Source organism: Tachysurus fulvidraco, chromosome 1 (genome assembly GCF_022655615.1).
Source record: "Tachysurus fulvidraco isolate hzauxx_2018 chromosome 1, HZAU_PFXX_2.0, whole genome shotgun sequence".
Lineage (NCBI taxonomy): Eukaryota > Metazoa > Chordata > Actinopteri > Siluriformes > Bagridae > Tachysurus > Tachysurus fulvidraco.
This window is the reverse complement of record NC_062518.1, coordinates 19,762,276-19,775,420: the sequence shown is the minus strand read 5'-3', so window position 1 is coordinate 19,775,420 and position 13,145 is coordinate 19,762,276. Positions and strand designations below refer to the sequence as shown.

The 13,145-nt window shown below is 40.8% G+C and overlaps 2 protein-coding genes and 4 non-coding genes across 10 annotated transcripts; 5 read left to right on the top strand and 1 right to left on the bottom strand.

The window, feature by feature from the left end:
• Nucleotides 1–471: 471 nt before the first annotated feature.
• Nucleotides 472–4,209, bottom strand: dcun1d1 (DCN1, defective in cullin neddylation 1, domain containing 1 (S. cerevisiae)). Of its 5 annotated transcripts, none has more exons than XM_027148569.2 (7): nucleotides 4,064–4,209; nucleotides 2,966–3,179; nucleotides 2,657–2,825; nucleotides 2,326–2,456; nucleotides 2,133–2,215; nucleotides 1,526–1,622; nucleotides 472–1,207 (listed from the first exon to the last, which is right to left on the bottom strand). In XM_027148569.2, exons 1-7 carry the CDS (start codon nucleotides 4,064–4,066, stop codon nucleotides 1,131–1,133), a joined length of 774 nt encoding a protein of 257 aa, XP_027004370.1. In that variant the 5' UTR covers nucleotides 4,067–4,209; the 3' UTR covers nucleotides 472–1,130. The 5 variants fall into 5 exon arrangements, with proteins under 5 accessions (XP_027004370.1, XP_047677807.1, XP_047677823.1 ...); XM_047821851.1 differs by lacking the exon at nucleotides 4,064–4,209 and adding an exon at nucleotides 3,933–3,956; XM_047821867.1 differs by lacking the exon at nucleotides 4,064–4,209 and adding an exon at nucleotides 3,929–3,951.
• Nucleotides 4,210–5,924: 1,715 nt separating this feature from the next.
• eif4a2 (eukaryotic translation initiation factor 4A) lies at nucleotides 5,925–11,948 on the top strand. Its single transcript, XM_027148565.2, has 11 exons — nucleotides 5,925–6,041; nucleotides 6,787–6,844; nucleotides 7,548–7,680; nucleotides 7,798–7,937; nucleotides 8,551–8,719; nucleotides 8,971–9,080; nucleotides 9,543–9,686; nucleotides 10,490–10,627; nucleotides 10,850–10,939; nucleotides 11,033–11,112; nucleotides 11,212–11,948. The coding sequence occupies exons 1-11, from the start codon at nucleotides 6,013–6,015 to the stop codon at nucleotides 11,354–11,356; spliced, it is 1,236 nt and encodes a 411-aa protein (XP_027004366.1). The 5' UTR covers nucleotides 5,925–6,012; the 3' UTR covers nucleotides 11,357–11,948.
• Nucleotides 8,772–8,844, top strand: LOC113644132. Its single transcript, XR_003440943.1, has one exon. It is a non-coding gene; the product is annotated as a small nucleolar RNA SNORD2 (small nucleolar RNA).
• LOC113644130 lies at nucleotides 9,156–9,339 on the top strand. Its single transcript, XR_003440941.1, has one exon. It is a non-coding gene; the product is annotated as a small nucleolar RNA SNORA81 (small nucleolar RNA).
• On the top strand, nucleotides 10,240–10,428 carry LOC113644131. Its single transcript, XR_003440942.1, has one exon. It is a non-coding gene; the product is annotated as a small nucleolar RNA SNORA81 (small nucleolar RNA).
• On the top strand, nucleotides 10,689–10,760 carry LOC113644133. The gene has a single exon (XR_003440944.1). It is a non-coding gene; the product is annotated as a small nucleolar RNA SNORD2 (small nucleolar RNA).
• Nucleotides 11,949–13,145: the final 1,197 nt, after the last annotated feature.

Genomic DNA, 13,145 nt, shown 5'->3' with positions numbered 1-13,145 from the left:
GCTTTTATTTGGGGTATATAAGCATTTAATTACTAATTGTAGTTCAATCAGTCTTAATAAAAGACTACAAATCCCATAAGCGCCACAATACAGCAAATTAAAGTCCCCTTAAAGCCACAGTACAGTCATTATAAATGCACTAGACACCCATCACAATAATGTGTCCAGTTTAGCTTAAAAAAAAACTCATGAACTCACTGAACACTCTCTCTGCCCATATTGACAAGACACGCCCCTTTCTGCTCATTGGCTACACGTTAGTTTTGTTTGTTGTCAGTTTTCTGAAGCATTTCTCAAGCAACGGAGACCCCACCTTTAAGTTTGAATTAAGTTTATTATTATTATTATTATTATTATTATTATTATTATTATTATTATTTTAAAAAGTATCCTACAATAAATTACTGTTTAATTTGTCGATGTAAAGTAAAGCAGTCACTCTAACACATTAGAATGACAGAACATTCCAAATATACTTATTATTTTAATCAAAACCAAACAAACGAGGTAAAATCATTTTTTCTTTTTTTTTCTTTTTCTTTTTTTTAAACAGCAACAGAAAATATACAGTAAGTCACAATAAAAACTAACAAAACAGGGTGTCATGATCCTTGTGTTTTGTCCCCTAGGAAAAAAAAAATACAATCAAAACTTCACTGTTAAAAAAACAAAAACACTGAAGAGGAAAAAAAAAAAAAGAAGATTCAAAGCAGGAACCGATGTGGATTGTTAAAATTAAGATTTAATAACTGATGAAGCTTGAGGTTCCCCAAACAACCAGCCCTGGCTTAGGAACGAAGATATCATGTCTGTGGTGATTCGGTCCTGTCCAGGTGAAGGTTAAAAGGAGGAGAAGAAAGAAAAAAAAATCATCATGAGGTCCCAGAGGTGGATCCAGATTCAGTTGACACAGAAGTGGCACACGTATCCAAATTGAAAAATTGAGGAAGGGGAAGGAAAAACAAAAGCCCAAAACCACCTCTAGATGACGAAGAGGAGACGCGTCTCTGAAATGTCTTTGCTGTACACAAGCGTCTGAATCCTGAGGGTCGAAAAAGGCAATGAAGATCTCAGTTCAGTCCACCATGAGGTGGAGGTGTGCGTGAGGTTGGGACAACCTTCAGAGTCCCTCAGACCGCCGTGCTTTTGGTCCCGACGTACGGCCGAGCAAACTCGACGAAATCATCGATAAGGACTGGCCACGCTCCTGAAAGAAGAAACGTAAAAGAAAGACAGGCTTCTGGTTATAATAAGCAGTGATGCAAGACGTTCATTAAAAGGCACCTGTACCCGCTGTTCCAGTCGTGTAGATTCGTCACTTTATTTATTGCATCGAACCTGAGTTTGCTTTTGCAGAATTGAGAAAAGACTATTTCAAATCATCTCCTGTATCTCTCACTAAAACAAAGGGGCAGATAAGACGAGCCCCACCAAGTGCTGCTAGTGTGAATGTGGAGTAAGTGGCCTTGAGGTGAATTTCTAACGTTCTCGTAAATAGATAAGGTGAAATGGTGTGGCCGCGAACCTTCCTCGTCATAGTTGGACATGTCGTCTGTGATCATGGTGCTGAAGTCTAATAAGAGGTTCCAGGTGTCTCTGGGAATGGATCTCTTATGGTGCTCCTGCGGGAGGAAAGTCATTAAAAAAATAAATAAAAATTCAGAAATGTTTAGAGGAATAACCGTTGAAATATTTCAGCTAATGAAGGAGGTGTGGCCTCTGTGACTGTCAGTCAAATTAAAGGAGGCAGGACCTCAATATTTGTCAGTCACATAGGAGGCGTGGCTTATAAGTCTGTCAGGCTCGGTGAGGGAAGAAAGAGCTGGGGCCTGTAAATGTGTATTCACATTAAAGGTGGTGTGGAATATAAATCTGTTAAGTTAAATGGAAGGAGGCGTGGCCTATAAATGTGTCATCACAGAGAAGGAGGCGTGGCCTTAGGGCTCCATTCACATTGAAGGAGGTGTGGCCTATAAATGTGTCCATCACATTGAAGTGGGCGTGTCCATAGGTTTCCATTCTCATTAAAGGAGGCATGGCCTATAAATGGTCAGTCTCTGTGAAGGAGGCGTGGCCTATAAATCTCTCAGTATATTGGTGTGAGGAGGTGATGTTTATTATTACAGACTTACCACTAAAAATTTGTTCCACAGGTCGAGGAATTTGAAACGTCCTGCCAATACTAAATTCCAGTAAGCAATCGCCATTTCTAAATCTAGATTGTAAATAATGAGAGAATAATTTATCAATGGAGGGAAAAATAATAATAAAAAATAAAATAAAAAAAAGCACAAGAAATCCACAGAAGAGAAGAGTGATCCGTACCCAAGCCTTTCTGTCCGGGATTCTTGGCGAAGTTGAACGTAAACTGATAGAAGTCTTTAAATTTGCCTTGATCTTTTAACTCCTGTTCCATTTTTGGCAACTGAGCTTTAAGCTTCTCTATGCTGTCACATCTATAAAAAGAAGAAGATTTAATTAAAGCGATAAGGTTCAGAATCATTTTAACAGCCAAAAGCATGTTACCGACAACCAACAAGATCCTTATTTACATAATGTTTTCTACCCAGACTTTGCATGTTATGTAATTCCTGCTGTTGTTGTTTGAAAATCTCATGCACAGACACTCACTATACTACCGATACTTATAACTTACCCTTGTTCAGTCATCCCATCCATGAATTCTTGCTTGGAGAACTCGCACTGTGTGGCGGCACGAAACTTCCACGCTATTAAGAGAACGCTTATACTGGCTGGGTCCAGATTTAGATCGTCACAGAACTGCTGAATGCCATCGATCCCGATCTTGTTGTCGTCATGAGGATCTGTTAAAATCAGTAAGGGAAAAATAAAGGGTGACAACTCATAAAAGCGCAGTTTCTACGGCGACAATCCGTTTTGGAACGCGTAGGTACGACAATCTGGCAACTGATACATAATAAGTTTCCTTGAGTTATTTCTTTACCTCTGTAGCGAGTGTAGAGCAGCTCTAGCTTTTTCTTTTCGAACAATCCTTTCAGATTCTGGATGTAAAGTTCAGGATTCTGGAAGAAGTTGTCTGTTGCCACCTCTAGTTTCCAGTCATTCTGAGCCAAACAATTCAGCGCTGTTTTCTCGTTGGACTGCGTGAAAATCATGAACTGGCGAACTTTATCCTTCTGCGAGGATTTCAGCTTGTTCTGTTGGAAAAAAGCAGAAAGATGCGCACGTGAAATTAAAATCGTTTGTTCGTCAACTTTCTCCACGTCACACGCATGGGACTTCGAGTCCATTACGTTTGCACCGAAGTCATGAACCTACATCTTATGCTGGGATTGGTCATGTTTTTAAGAGCTTACAGAGAGTGGTGTTATACTTCTATCCCACCCACCCGTTATGTCCCCCTGTGACGTCAGAGCGGCACAAAGCTGCTAATGTACCACAAGGAAACAGAAATACAACCCCATCGACCTCATTTGCGTTAGAGTCACTAAACGCGCCAGAAATAGTTTAATCCAAACGTGCTTAATGTTCTATAGACAGATGTTTGCCTTTAACCTCTCGGTTGCATTTGTATCGATAATGCAGGGCCTGTTAGGTTCAGCTACTTGTCATGTGTAAGCTTAGCCTTTTATAATACAAACAACAACAATAGATTCAGTGATCAGTGACAAGTCATTGTTATGTCTGTATAGGTGTTTTCTCTATGACGTTATAGGAAAACATTTGAAAGAAAATAAACAAACAGTGTAAATTGCGTATTTTAATTGAAGCTACCGCGCTAACTGTGTCCGTATACCAAACAACACGATGCTCCCTACACATCCGCACTACACGCGCGGCTGAATAATAATACACTCGTGTGATCTTAGGGCACTTGATGTGCGTTTAGGATACGGCCCATGAGCATTGACTGCTATAGCCGCTTAGCTAGCGCTCTCTCACTCACTCACTCCGGCAGCTCCAAACAATCGCGTAACGTGAATCAGATTTCTGTCGGAGTTTCGACACCGACTAGGCTCGTGTCCCGTGAAAACCAAACAAATATCCATGTGTTTGTTATTATTATTTTTTTTTCATTTACCATGTTTGTGATTTCCAGACTCCCTCTTCCGCTTTTCCCCTCTGTCCCGTCATCTACTTCCGCTCATGCGCAGTACAACTCCACCCCCTCTCCCTCTTACATAAACACACAGGTAGAGATGATCAGAATAAGAATCAGAATAAGAATAAGAATGTCTGCATTCTCTCTCTCTCTCTCTCTCTCTCTCTCTCTCTCTCTCTCTCTCTCTCTCTCTCTCTCTCTCTCTCTCTCTCTCTCTCTCTCTCTCTCTCTCTCTCTCTCTCTCCTTGAGAATGTAAACAAAAATGTTTAATGGTTGCTTTTATCGTTGGACATATTGATCAATAAATTGTTCCACAATTTGTTAGCAAGAAAAATGATAATAAATTGTCTAAATAAATAGATAGATAGATAGATAGATAGATAGATAGATAGATAGATAGATAGATAGATAGATAGATAGATAGATAAATGGCAGAGATAAATAAATAAATGGTAAGGTTTTTTTTTACAGTATGACCAAATCACTACTGACTCTTCACATACAACCTCTTTCAGCTTCTCCCTTCTGGCAGGCACTACAGAGCTTTGTTTACCAAAACTGTCAGACACAGGAACAGTTTCTTTCCCGACAATCACCCTTATTAACAATTCACCATAATTATACTGCATTATCAGAACTGTCAGTCATCACATCATCCATATATGTTACACACTATGCTTAATATACTTTATGTACATTACTGATGTCATATATTCTGTATTCGTATTTAATAATCATACAGTCTGTATTGTCTTGTACAGTCTGTTTTGTCTTCTATAGTCTGTTTTGTCTTGTCTTCTATAGTCTGTTGTGTCTTGTCTTGTATAGTCTTTTCTGTCTTATATAATCTGTATTGTCTCCTATAGTCTGTTTTGTCTTATATAGTCTGTCTTGTATTGTATAGTGTGTTTTGTCTAATAGTCTGTCTTGTCTTATATAGTCTATTTTGTCTTATATAGTCTGTCTTCTCTTGTATAGTCTGTCTTGTCTTGTATAGTCTGTTTTGTCTTGTCTTGTCTAATCTGTCTTGTCTTGTATAGTCTGTTTTGTCTTATATAGTCTGTTTTGTCTTGTATAGTCTATTTTGTCTTATATAGTCTGTCTTGTATTGTATAGTGTTTTGTCTAATAGTCTGTCTTGTCTTGTATAGTCTATTTTGTCTTATATAGTCTGTCTTGTCTTGTATAGTCTATTTTGTCGTATCTAGTCTGTTTTGTCTTATATAGTCTGTCTTGTATAGTCTGTTTTGTCTTGTCTTGTCTAATCTGTCTTGTCTTTGTATAGTCTGTCTTGTCTTGTAGTCTGTTTTATCTTGCATAGTCTATTGTCTTATATAGTCTATTTTGTCTTGTATAGTGTGTTTTGTCTTATATAGTCTGCCTTGTCTTGTATAGTGTTTTGTCTTGCCTTGTATAATCTGTTTTTTCTTGTCTTGTATAGTCCAAGCTAAATGTATAGTATTGTGTTACTTATGTCTGTACTTTTGAGAGTCACAAACAGCTGGAACTAAATTCCATGCGTGTGTCTACATCAACACACTTGGCCAATAAACCCGATTCTGATTCTTATCGGCTAAATTCGGAGACCCCGTAGCGGCCGCATCACCGCTCCGCACTGCGGCAATATCACTGCGCTCCATCCTGTAGTTCAGACACACCAGCGAATACTGTGTCTCTTTATATATATAAACAAAGAATGAATCAGCTTTTCTCAGCAGTAATTAACGCCGTTAATACGAAACATCACAAATATCCAGAAACCAAAGACAAATCTACGTGTTGTTGTTTTTTTTTCACTCCTCTTTTACTAATTCTCAGTGGCGTGCCCGCGCGCGCGCTCCGGAATGAAGTAGTTCCGGTTGAATAAAACACGCCTGAGATTCACGCGCTCTTCCTTTCCAAGTGGATGCCGAAGTGGTGAACGGATCATGTCTAGCGGTTCTGCTGATTATCACAGGTGTGTGACGGTTTAACGAGACGATTCGTATTTCTTCGCTCATGATGTGCGTTTCGACACGTAGCGAATCAAAATCTGCGTGCGCGCGTGTGTTTTTCTGGCACTTGTTAGCGAGGCCGCACGCGCCATGCCTTGGCCTACATTCCACCTCTATTCCGCTTGCACGCGACTTCACTGTCGGGCTAAGCAGCTGGCGTAGTTCGTTGACTTTATATAAAAATCTATATTTCACGGTCATGTTTTAGTAAATACGTTTATATTCCGTCGCAGAAACTTTGGATGCTCGTGTATGAAACATGTACAGTGTTGTCACGCGTGCTTATCGCGAGGCCTGTAGCTGGATGCTAGTTTTGTTAGCACCATATAATGTAGAAAACTCCACGTAACGTTGAGGTCGGATTTCAACTCCATTTACATATCGACCACCAGTTTGAGTCCGAGTCGCGTTATACGGTGTCAGGTTAGCCGTAGGGGTTAACAGCTGTCGTGCTGGGCCTCACGACAGTGAGATTTATAAACGCACCGTATTTGGGCGGTGAGTGCACTAGAGTGTAGGCGCCATCTTTGCGGCCCTCAGCAGAAATAGTGCGCGAGTGAAGGGCGCAAGGGGCGTTTGGGATCCAGCCAGACGGAGCACAGCAGCAGCAGGGTTTGTTCCCCACGTGGCGTTTGGTTGTTTTTGCATGTGTTGTCTATTCAAAGTTGAACTTAACCTTGTCTTTTTTTTTCCTCCCCCAACATGTAGTTCTAGAGATCGAGACCATGCAGGGCCAGAAGGTATGGAGCCTGATGGTGTCATTGAGGTAATTATTATAATTGTTTTTATATATATATATATATATATATATATATATATATATTTGATACTTGTCACTCAATATCTTGATCCATCAAGATCCATCAAGCGGCCAATGCTGGACCCCGAGCAAGGCTCTTAATCCTCAATTGCTCAGTTGTATGAATTGAAATAAAATCTGTCACTCTGGATAAGGGTGTCTGCTAAATGCCATAAATGTTTAAGGTGACCCAGAAATCGTGTGGAATTCAACCGATCCAGTCCCGAGTTTTTCCGGTTTTCTGTAATCAAATGGCCAGCCGACGGTTTGTGAGCTACAACATTAGTTTGTTTATGCAGCAACAATGAAAGAGCCTAGCATGGTTCTGCGCTGCGTTCACTGCTTTGCTTTGGTTTTATTGTGCGAGAGGCTGCCATTTTGTTATACATCTAACTTAAACGAGACTTGTGTACACCTGTTAGTGCCTGTACAACCGTACGGCCGAATAGAAGGGTCTACGGGTGTGTCTGTAATCTGTATCAGAACAGTTTTTCAACCATAAACCGCATTAAAGCTCACTTAAATAATAATGGGATGAGTAATAAATAAATTTAGCCTTTGAGAATCCTCATAATCTAACCCTGAGATTGCACGTGCTGTGCTCGAGCCTGTTCGGGGGGGGTTTGGATTTGTTGACATTTCCGACTATAAAGAACGTCTTGACTTGCAGAGCAACTGGAACGAGATCACGGACAACTTCGATGACATGAACCTGAAGGAGACGCTCCTTCGAGGAATCTACGCGTACGGTTTCGAGAAGCCGTCAGCTATTCAGCAGCGAGCAATTATTCCTTGCATTAAAGGTAATTGTGCTTAGTTTTAAAAAAAAAAAGAGAGAGAGAAAAGAAACTGGATTTGAGATTATAAAGTTAACCAATAAATGACTAAATGTGGAGTCGTTTGTTTTTATTCCTATTCAGGATATGATGTCATTGCTCAAGCCCAGTCAGGCACTGGCAAAACAGCCACGTTTGCTATCTCCATCCTGCAGCAGTTGGAGATTGAGCAGAAAGAGACCCAGGCTCTGGTCCTGGCGCCGACCCGTGAGCTTGCTCAGCAGGTATGCTGTACCTGAGGTCATGATAAACTTAAGTGTGTCTCAGACCAAGGCGGCATATTTGGGGCTCAATCAAAGGTACAATTTTGCTCTTCCTGCTATGTAACTGTGGGGTCTTTTTTTTTATTTGTTTGTTTGTTTATTTATTTAATTTAATGTTCAGCAGGAAGCCAGAATTTCATGTCTATGTTGCACCTTTTCTCCATTAAATGTTTGAGCCTAAAGTTTTAAGAGGCAAAATTTGACGGACGAATATTATTTTAAACGATTATAAATATTTTATATTTATTTTTCAAACAGAGATTTAACGGCGTATAAATATTGTTACAGAAGACTATTTTGTCTGGAATAAATAAATAAATTCGAACGAATCCGACAGTTAAACATTAGATAATGTTAGAAAATAAAGTTTAAAAAAAATTGCTGTCGCTTGCTGGTGTGGAATTTTGTTCTTATTTGTTATTTAATAAGATTTTATAAGAAGTTAATGTTTTTTGTCATCGGATATTTATCAGCGTGAAGACGTTTAACTGTAACATGTCCACAAATCTGACCACCGTGATGAATTTCTACCCCTAAGTGTCGTGTTTTTATTTGTTCCCCCCCCACTGTACAGATTCAGAAGGTCATCTTGGCTTTAGGTGACTACATGGGCGCGTCATGCCACGCCTGTATCGGAGGCACCAACGTGCGCAACGAGATGCAGAAACTCCAAGCGGAAGCTCCTCACATCGTCGTGGGGACTCCGGGGCGTGTGTTCGACATGCTGAACAGGAGGTTTCTATGTAAGTTCTCGTCGGCTTTTTAAAGAAATAAAACACAGCCAATCGGATTAGAGTATGAAATGATGGCATACCATCTTTCGGGACTGACACTTCATGGAGATGCTTTTTAACCTTACTGATCATATCTCTGTCCAGGGTTTGCATGATGTGACTCATAAATAAGGTTTTGTTCTGTCATGGTTGATGTTTTGTTTCTCTTTCCCTCTTTTTTTTTTTTTTTTTTTTTTTTTTTTTTTTTTAAATAAATGTAGCTCCTAAATGGATCAAGATGTTTGTCCTGGACGAAGCAGATGAGATGCTGAGTCGTGGGTTCAAGGATCAGATCTATGAAATTTTCCAGAAATTGAGCACAAACATTCAAGTGAGTTTGGGTTTTTGTGTCAGGAATAAAATAATAATAAAGGTCCAGGGGGTTTTGGGGTCATTTCCCAATCTTCCTTCCATCTAAAAGAACTGTGCTAAAAATTACAGAATCCAAGTCTCTTTCTTGGTTTATGTAATAATGCTAGCAGAGTGAAAGCATGGAAGCAGACTAATGTGCCCTGTGCTGGAAATGAAACACGGTCGGACCGCTTTCTTAATGTCCCGTGGCCTTTGTTTCAAAGTTCAGTGTGACATTTATTTTTATTTATTTTAAGATTGTGTGTGAGAGAGAGAAACGCTGATACATTCATTGCTGCATCAGGGGTGTTTTAATGGACTTGTTTCTAATTTAGTGTCATTATGCCTTTCCTTCACCGCACAACTAGGATCACGAGAGGGTGTAAGGAATCTTAAAACAAGCACAGGACATAACTGCATCATGTCTGGGTCCGATTTTTAGGTGGTGCTGCTTTCGGCCACCATGCCAGCCGAGGTCTTGGACGTGACCACTAAGTTTATGCGTGAGCCTGTGCGCATTCTGGTGAAGAAAGAGGAGCTTACCCTGGAGGGTATTAAGCAGTTCTACATCAATGTAGAAAGAGAGGTGAGCACTCTCTCTCTCTCTCTCTCTGTGTCTCTGTCTGTGGGGGTGGGGGTGTGTCTGTCTGTGGGGGTGTCTCTGTCTGTGGGGGTGTGTCTGTCTGTGGGGGTGTGTCTGTCTGTGGGGGTGTCTCTGTCTGTGGGGGTGTCTCTGTCTGTGGGGGTGTCTCTGTGTGTCTCTGTGGGTGTGGGTCTCTGTGTGTCTCTGTGGGTGTGGGTCTCTGTGTGTCTCTGTGGGTGTGGGTCTCTGTGGGTGTGGGTCTCTGTGGGTGTGGGTCTCTGTGGGTGTGGGTCTCTGTGGGTGTGGGTCTCTGTGGGTGTGGGTCTCTGTGGGTGTGGGTCTCTGTGTGGGTGTGGGTCTCTGTGTGGGTGTGGGTCTCTGTGTGGGTGTGGGTCTCGGTGTGGGTGTGGGTCTCGGTGTGGGTCTCTGTGTGGGTGTGTGTCTCTGTGTGTGTGGGGGTGTGTGTCTCTGTGTGTGTGGGGGTGTGTCTCTGTGTGTGTGGGGGTGTGTGTCTCTGTGTGTGTCTGTCTCTCTCTCTCTGATATACTGTAAAAACCCCTTCTTTATAAAGCGCCGTGCCAAAATCAGCAGGTCTGAGCCTTTTCTGGTTCAGTTTTGCCGGTCATGCTGGTACGGTACGTCACAAAGAAGGGAGAGCAAAAAGTCGCAGCATCGGAAACGAGACCCGGAGGGACCTCTTTTTTAATGTCCCGTGTCCTGTGTCTCAAGATTCTGCGCTACACTTACCACGACGTTCACACGGTTGGTCTGTTTGTTCGGTGCTAAACGACTCGCTCTGTGTCTAGGAATGGAAGTTGGACACGCTGTGCGATCTGTACGAGACTCTGACGATCACCCAGGCCGTCATTTTCTTGAACACGAGGAGAAAAGTGGACTGGTTGACCGAGAAGATGCACGCCAGAGACTTCACCGTGTCTGCGCTGGTAAGAACTCGGATCTATTTTGGTGTTGGTTTTATTTTCCCGCCTGCTTGTTATAGTTGGGGTATGAAATGATGCCTTACCATCTTTCGGGACTGACTGTAATGGAGAAATTCTTTCACTTTACTGATCATACCTCTGACCAGCTGGCTCGTCGTGCGAGTCGCACAGCGGTTTGGGGAACACCTATGAATAACTTGTGTTTTTTTTCTTTTCTTCTTGCAGCACGGAGACATGGATCAGAAAGAGCGTGACATCATCATGAGAGAATTCAGGTCCGGATCTAGCAGAGTGCTGATTACTACAGATTTGTTGGTGAGTCCTGATCGTCCGGTTCCTGCTTGAGTCAGTCAGCAGGGATATGTTAGTAGTTTAACAAGCTCTACGTGATTGTTTTTCCCGCTTCAGGCTCGTGGTATTGACGTTCAACAGGTTTCCCTGGTTATCAACTATGACCTTCCGACAAACCGAGAGAATTACATCCACAGGTAAGATGCAGTGTCGTGTTTTCAGCCTCTTTTAATATGAAACCAACATTTTATAATAAAGAAAAGAAGAAAATTAACTTTTTTTTTTTTCCTTCCTAGAATTGGCCGTGGAGGTCGTTTTGGCAGAAAGGGTGTCGCCATTAACTTTGTTACCGAAGAGGATAAACGGATCCTTCGAGATATCGAGACGTTTTACAACACGACCGTCGAGGAGATGCCCATGAACGTGGCCGATCTGATTTAATCCGCCGGAGAGTTATATTTAAATGCAGGGATAGCTACAGAATAATCACTTGCATTTTTGCGCTTATTTCATTGGAAGAATAAATAAAAGCCTGTTCTTTCTCCTCAATGCTGGCTGCGGATCAGACGTGCAAATTCGAATCGATACGTGACGTGACTTTCCTGCGCGGACGGCTTTGGGCGTCGTACCGGTGTCTACCCTTAGCGACATTGACAGAAAAATGGGTTCTTTAAATGTGTTCTTTATCAGGTATTTTCTCCCTAGTATGTTCAAAATATCCATGTTAGACGTTCTTCATCGTTTAGTAATTTACTTGTGGACTAAAAGATACAAGTGCTGCATCAAGTCTGCCAATTATGTTATGCTAACATACGTGTGCAGTTTAACTTGATTCACTCTCGCCCACTCCTCCCCCCCTTGTCAGAACATGCAAAGGCACTTTTTTGTTTTGAATGTATTAATTGTATATTGTTTTAAGTACTTAAGTTCTTTGTGTGAAGTCCTCTTCAGAAGTGGGTCTTAACATTTAAAGGATTTTGATGTTTGATGTAGTTTTGGCTCATTTGACAATAAAGAGGATGTGATACTCTGACTTGGTGCTTGTGTGTGAGGCTTGTACACAAGGAGGCGCTGTTGTACACTTCTTCGGACACCTTTTTATTTCTCTCTACCCCACTTGTACGTTCATCTGAGTGTTCCTATTCTTACAAAACCCTGACATTGAATACTTCAATAAATGTAAAATATATTAATTTTTTTTTTAGATGGTAGTAATTTATTTTGTAAACAAATAAAATTAATATAGAAATGTAGTTATCACGATGCTGTGCATTGATCTCCTGTCCTTATTAAATTCTGACTGCTTTTTTATTTATATATACATACATGTACACTGGGCAGAAAATGGCCTTGATGTTAACACCGAACAAACCTATCATACAAAGTAAACAATCTACTAGCGCAGCTACTTTGAAACGTAAATCCGAGGCACTCGACCAGAAACGAAGGGACAGCCTTGACCGCCTGGAAGTAAAACAGAATTTGCATGAAGACACATGGAAGGAAATATGAGCTGTGGTTGCAGTTTCCCTTTTAAACGAAAGACAACACCTTGAATAAATCACTTGGTTAAACCTAAACTTACAATGTACATTAAAATAGAATCTTTTATGTTCCTTTTTCACGAGTAGGTGATGAAAAAATTATAAGTTTTAAAATTAAAGTTATTAAGCTGTCATTACAATATTGAACCTGTAGTTTTGAATCTGGTGGTTTGATAAAGCTTTGCTACACATTTGGGCTGCATGTGAGGTTATGCAAAACACCTTCTCACCTTGCCTTCTCTTTTTTTTTTTTTTTTTTGCGTCATCTGTTATTCTCTTAGAAAAGTATAAGCAAATGTTGATTGGGGAAAAATGGTGTCAGGAAGAACTACGTGTGAGGCCACAACTAGGAAAGAAAGTTTTCCAGTCTGATGTTGGCTTTTATGCGTTTATCGTTCAGATTTACATTCCCAACTCGGCCTCTTTCTAACGTACAAATTTTAAAGCTTGGAGATGTTTTACAATATATATGAATGGTTGTATTTCATTTTAATATATTGGGGGATCCAGCATAAAAGGGTCACGTCCTTTCATCCGTTTTCTAAAATGAGGTCCGGTCAAAACGTCACGTCGAGAACCTTTATGTATGAAATTAATAGACAGTAAAGGTTTCAGTTTTGATTTGTGTTCTCTAAATTTCACACACGATCCCTCGTACAGACTACTAGAGTTTGAACACCAAGTAG

Coding starts and splice junctions, on each gene's coding strand:
- eif4a2 (XM_027148565.2), top strand. CDS start 6,013: ATGTCTAGCGGTTCTGCTGATTATCACAG. Junction 7,681..7,797: donor AATTATTCCTTGCATTAAAG/GTAATTGTGCTT, acceptor ATTCCTATTCAG/GATATGATGTCATTGCTCAA. Junction 9,081..9,542: donor AATTGAGCACAAACATTCAA/GTGAGTTTGGGT, acceptor TCCGATTTTTAG/GTGGTGCTGCTTTCGGCCAC.
- dcun1d1 (XM_027148569.2), bottom strand. Junction 2,457..2,656: donor GATGGGATGACTGAACAAGG/GTAAGTTATAAG, acceptor TTCTTTTTATAG/ATGTGACAGCATAGAGAAGC. Junction 1,623..2,132: donor TGTGGAACAAATTTTTAGTG/GTAAGTCTGTAA, acceptor TTCCTCCCGCAG/GAGCACCATAAGAGATCCAT.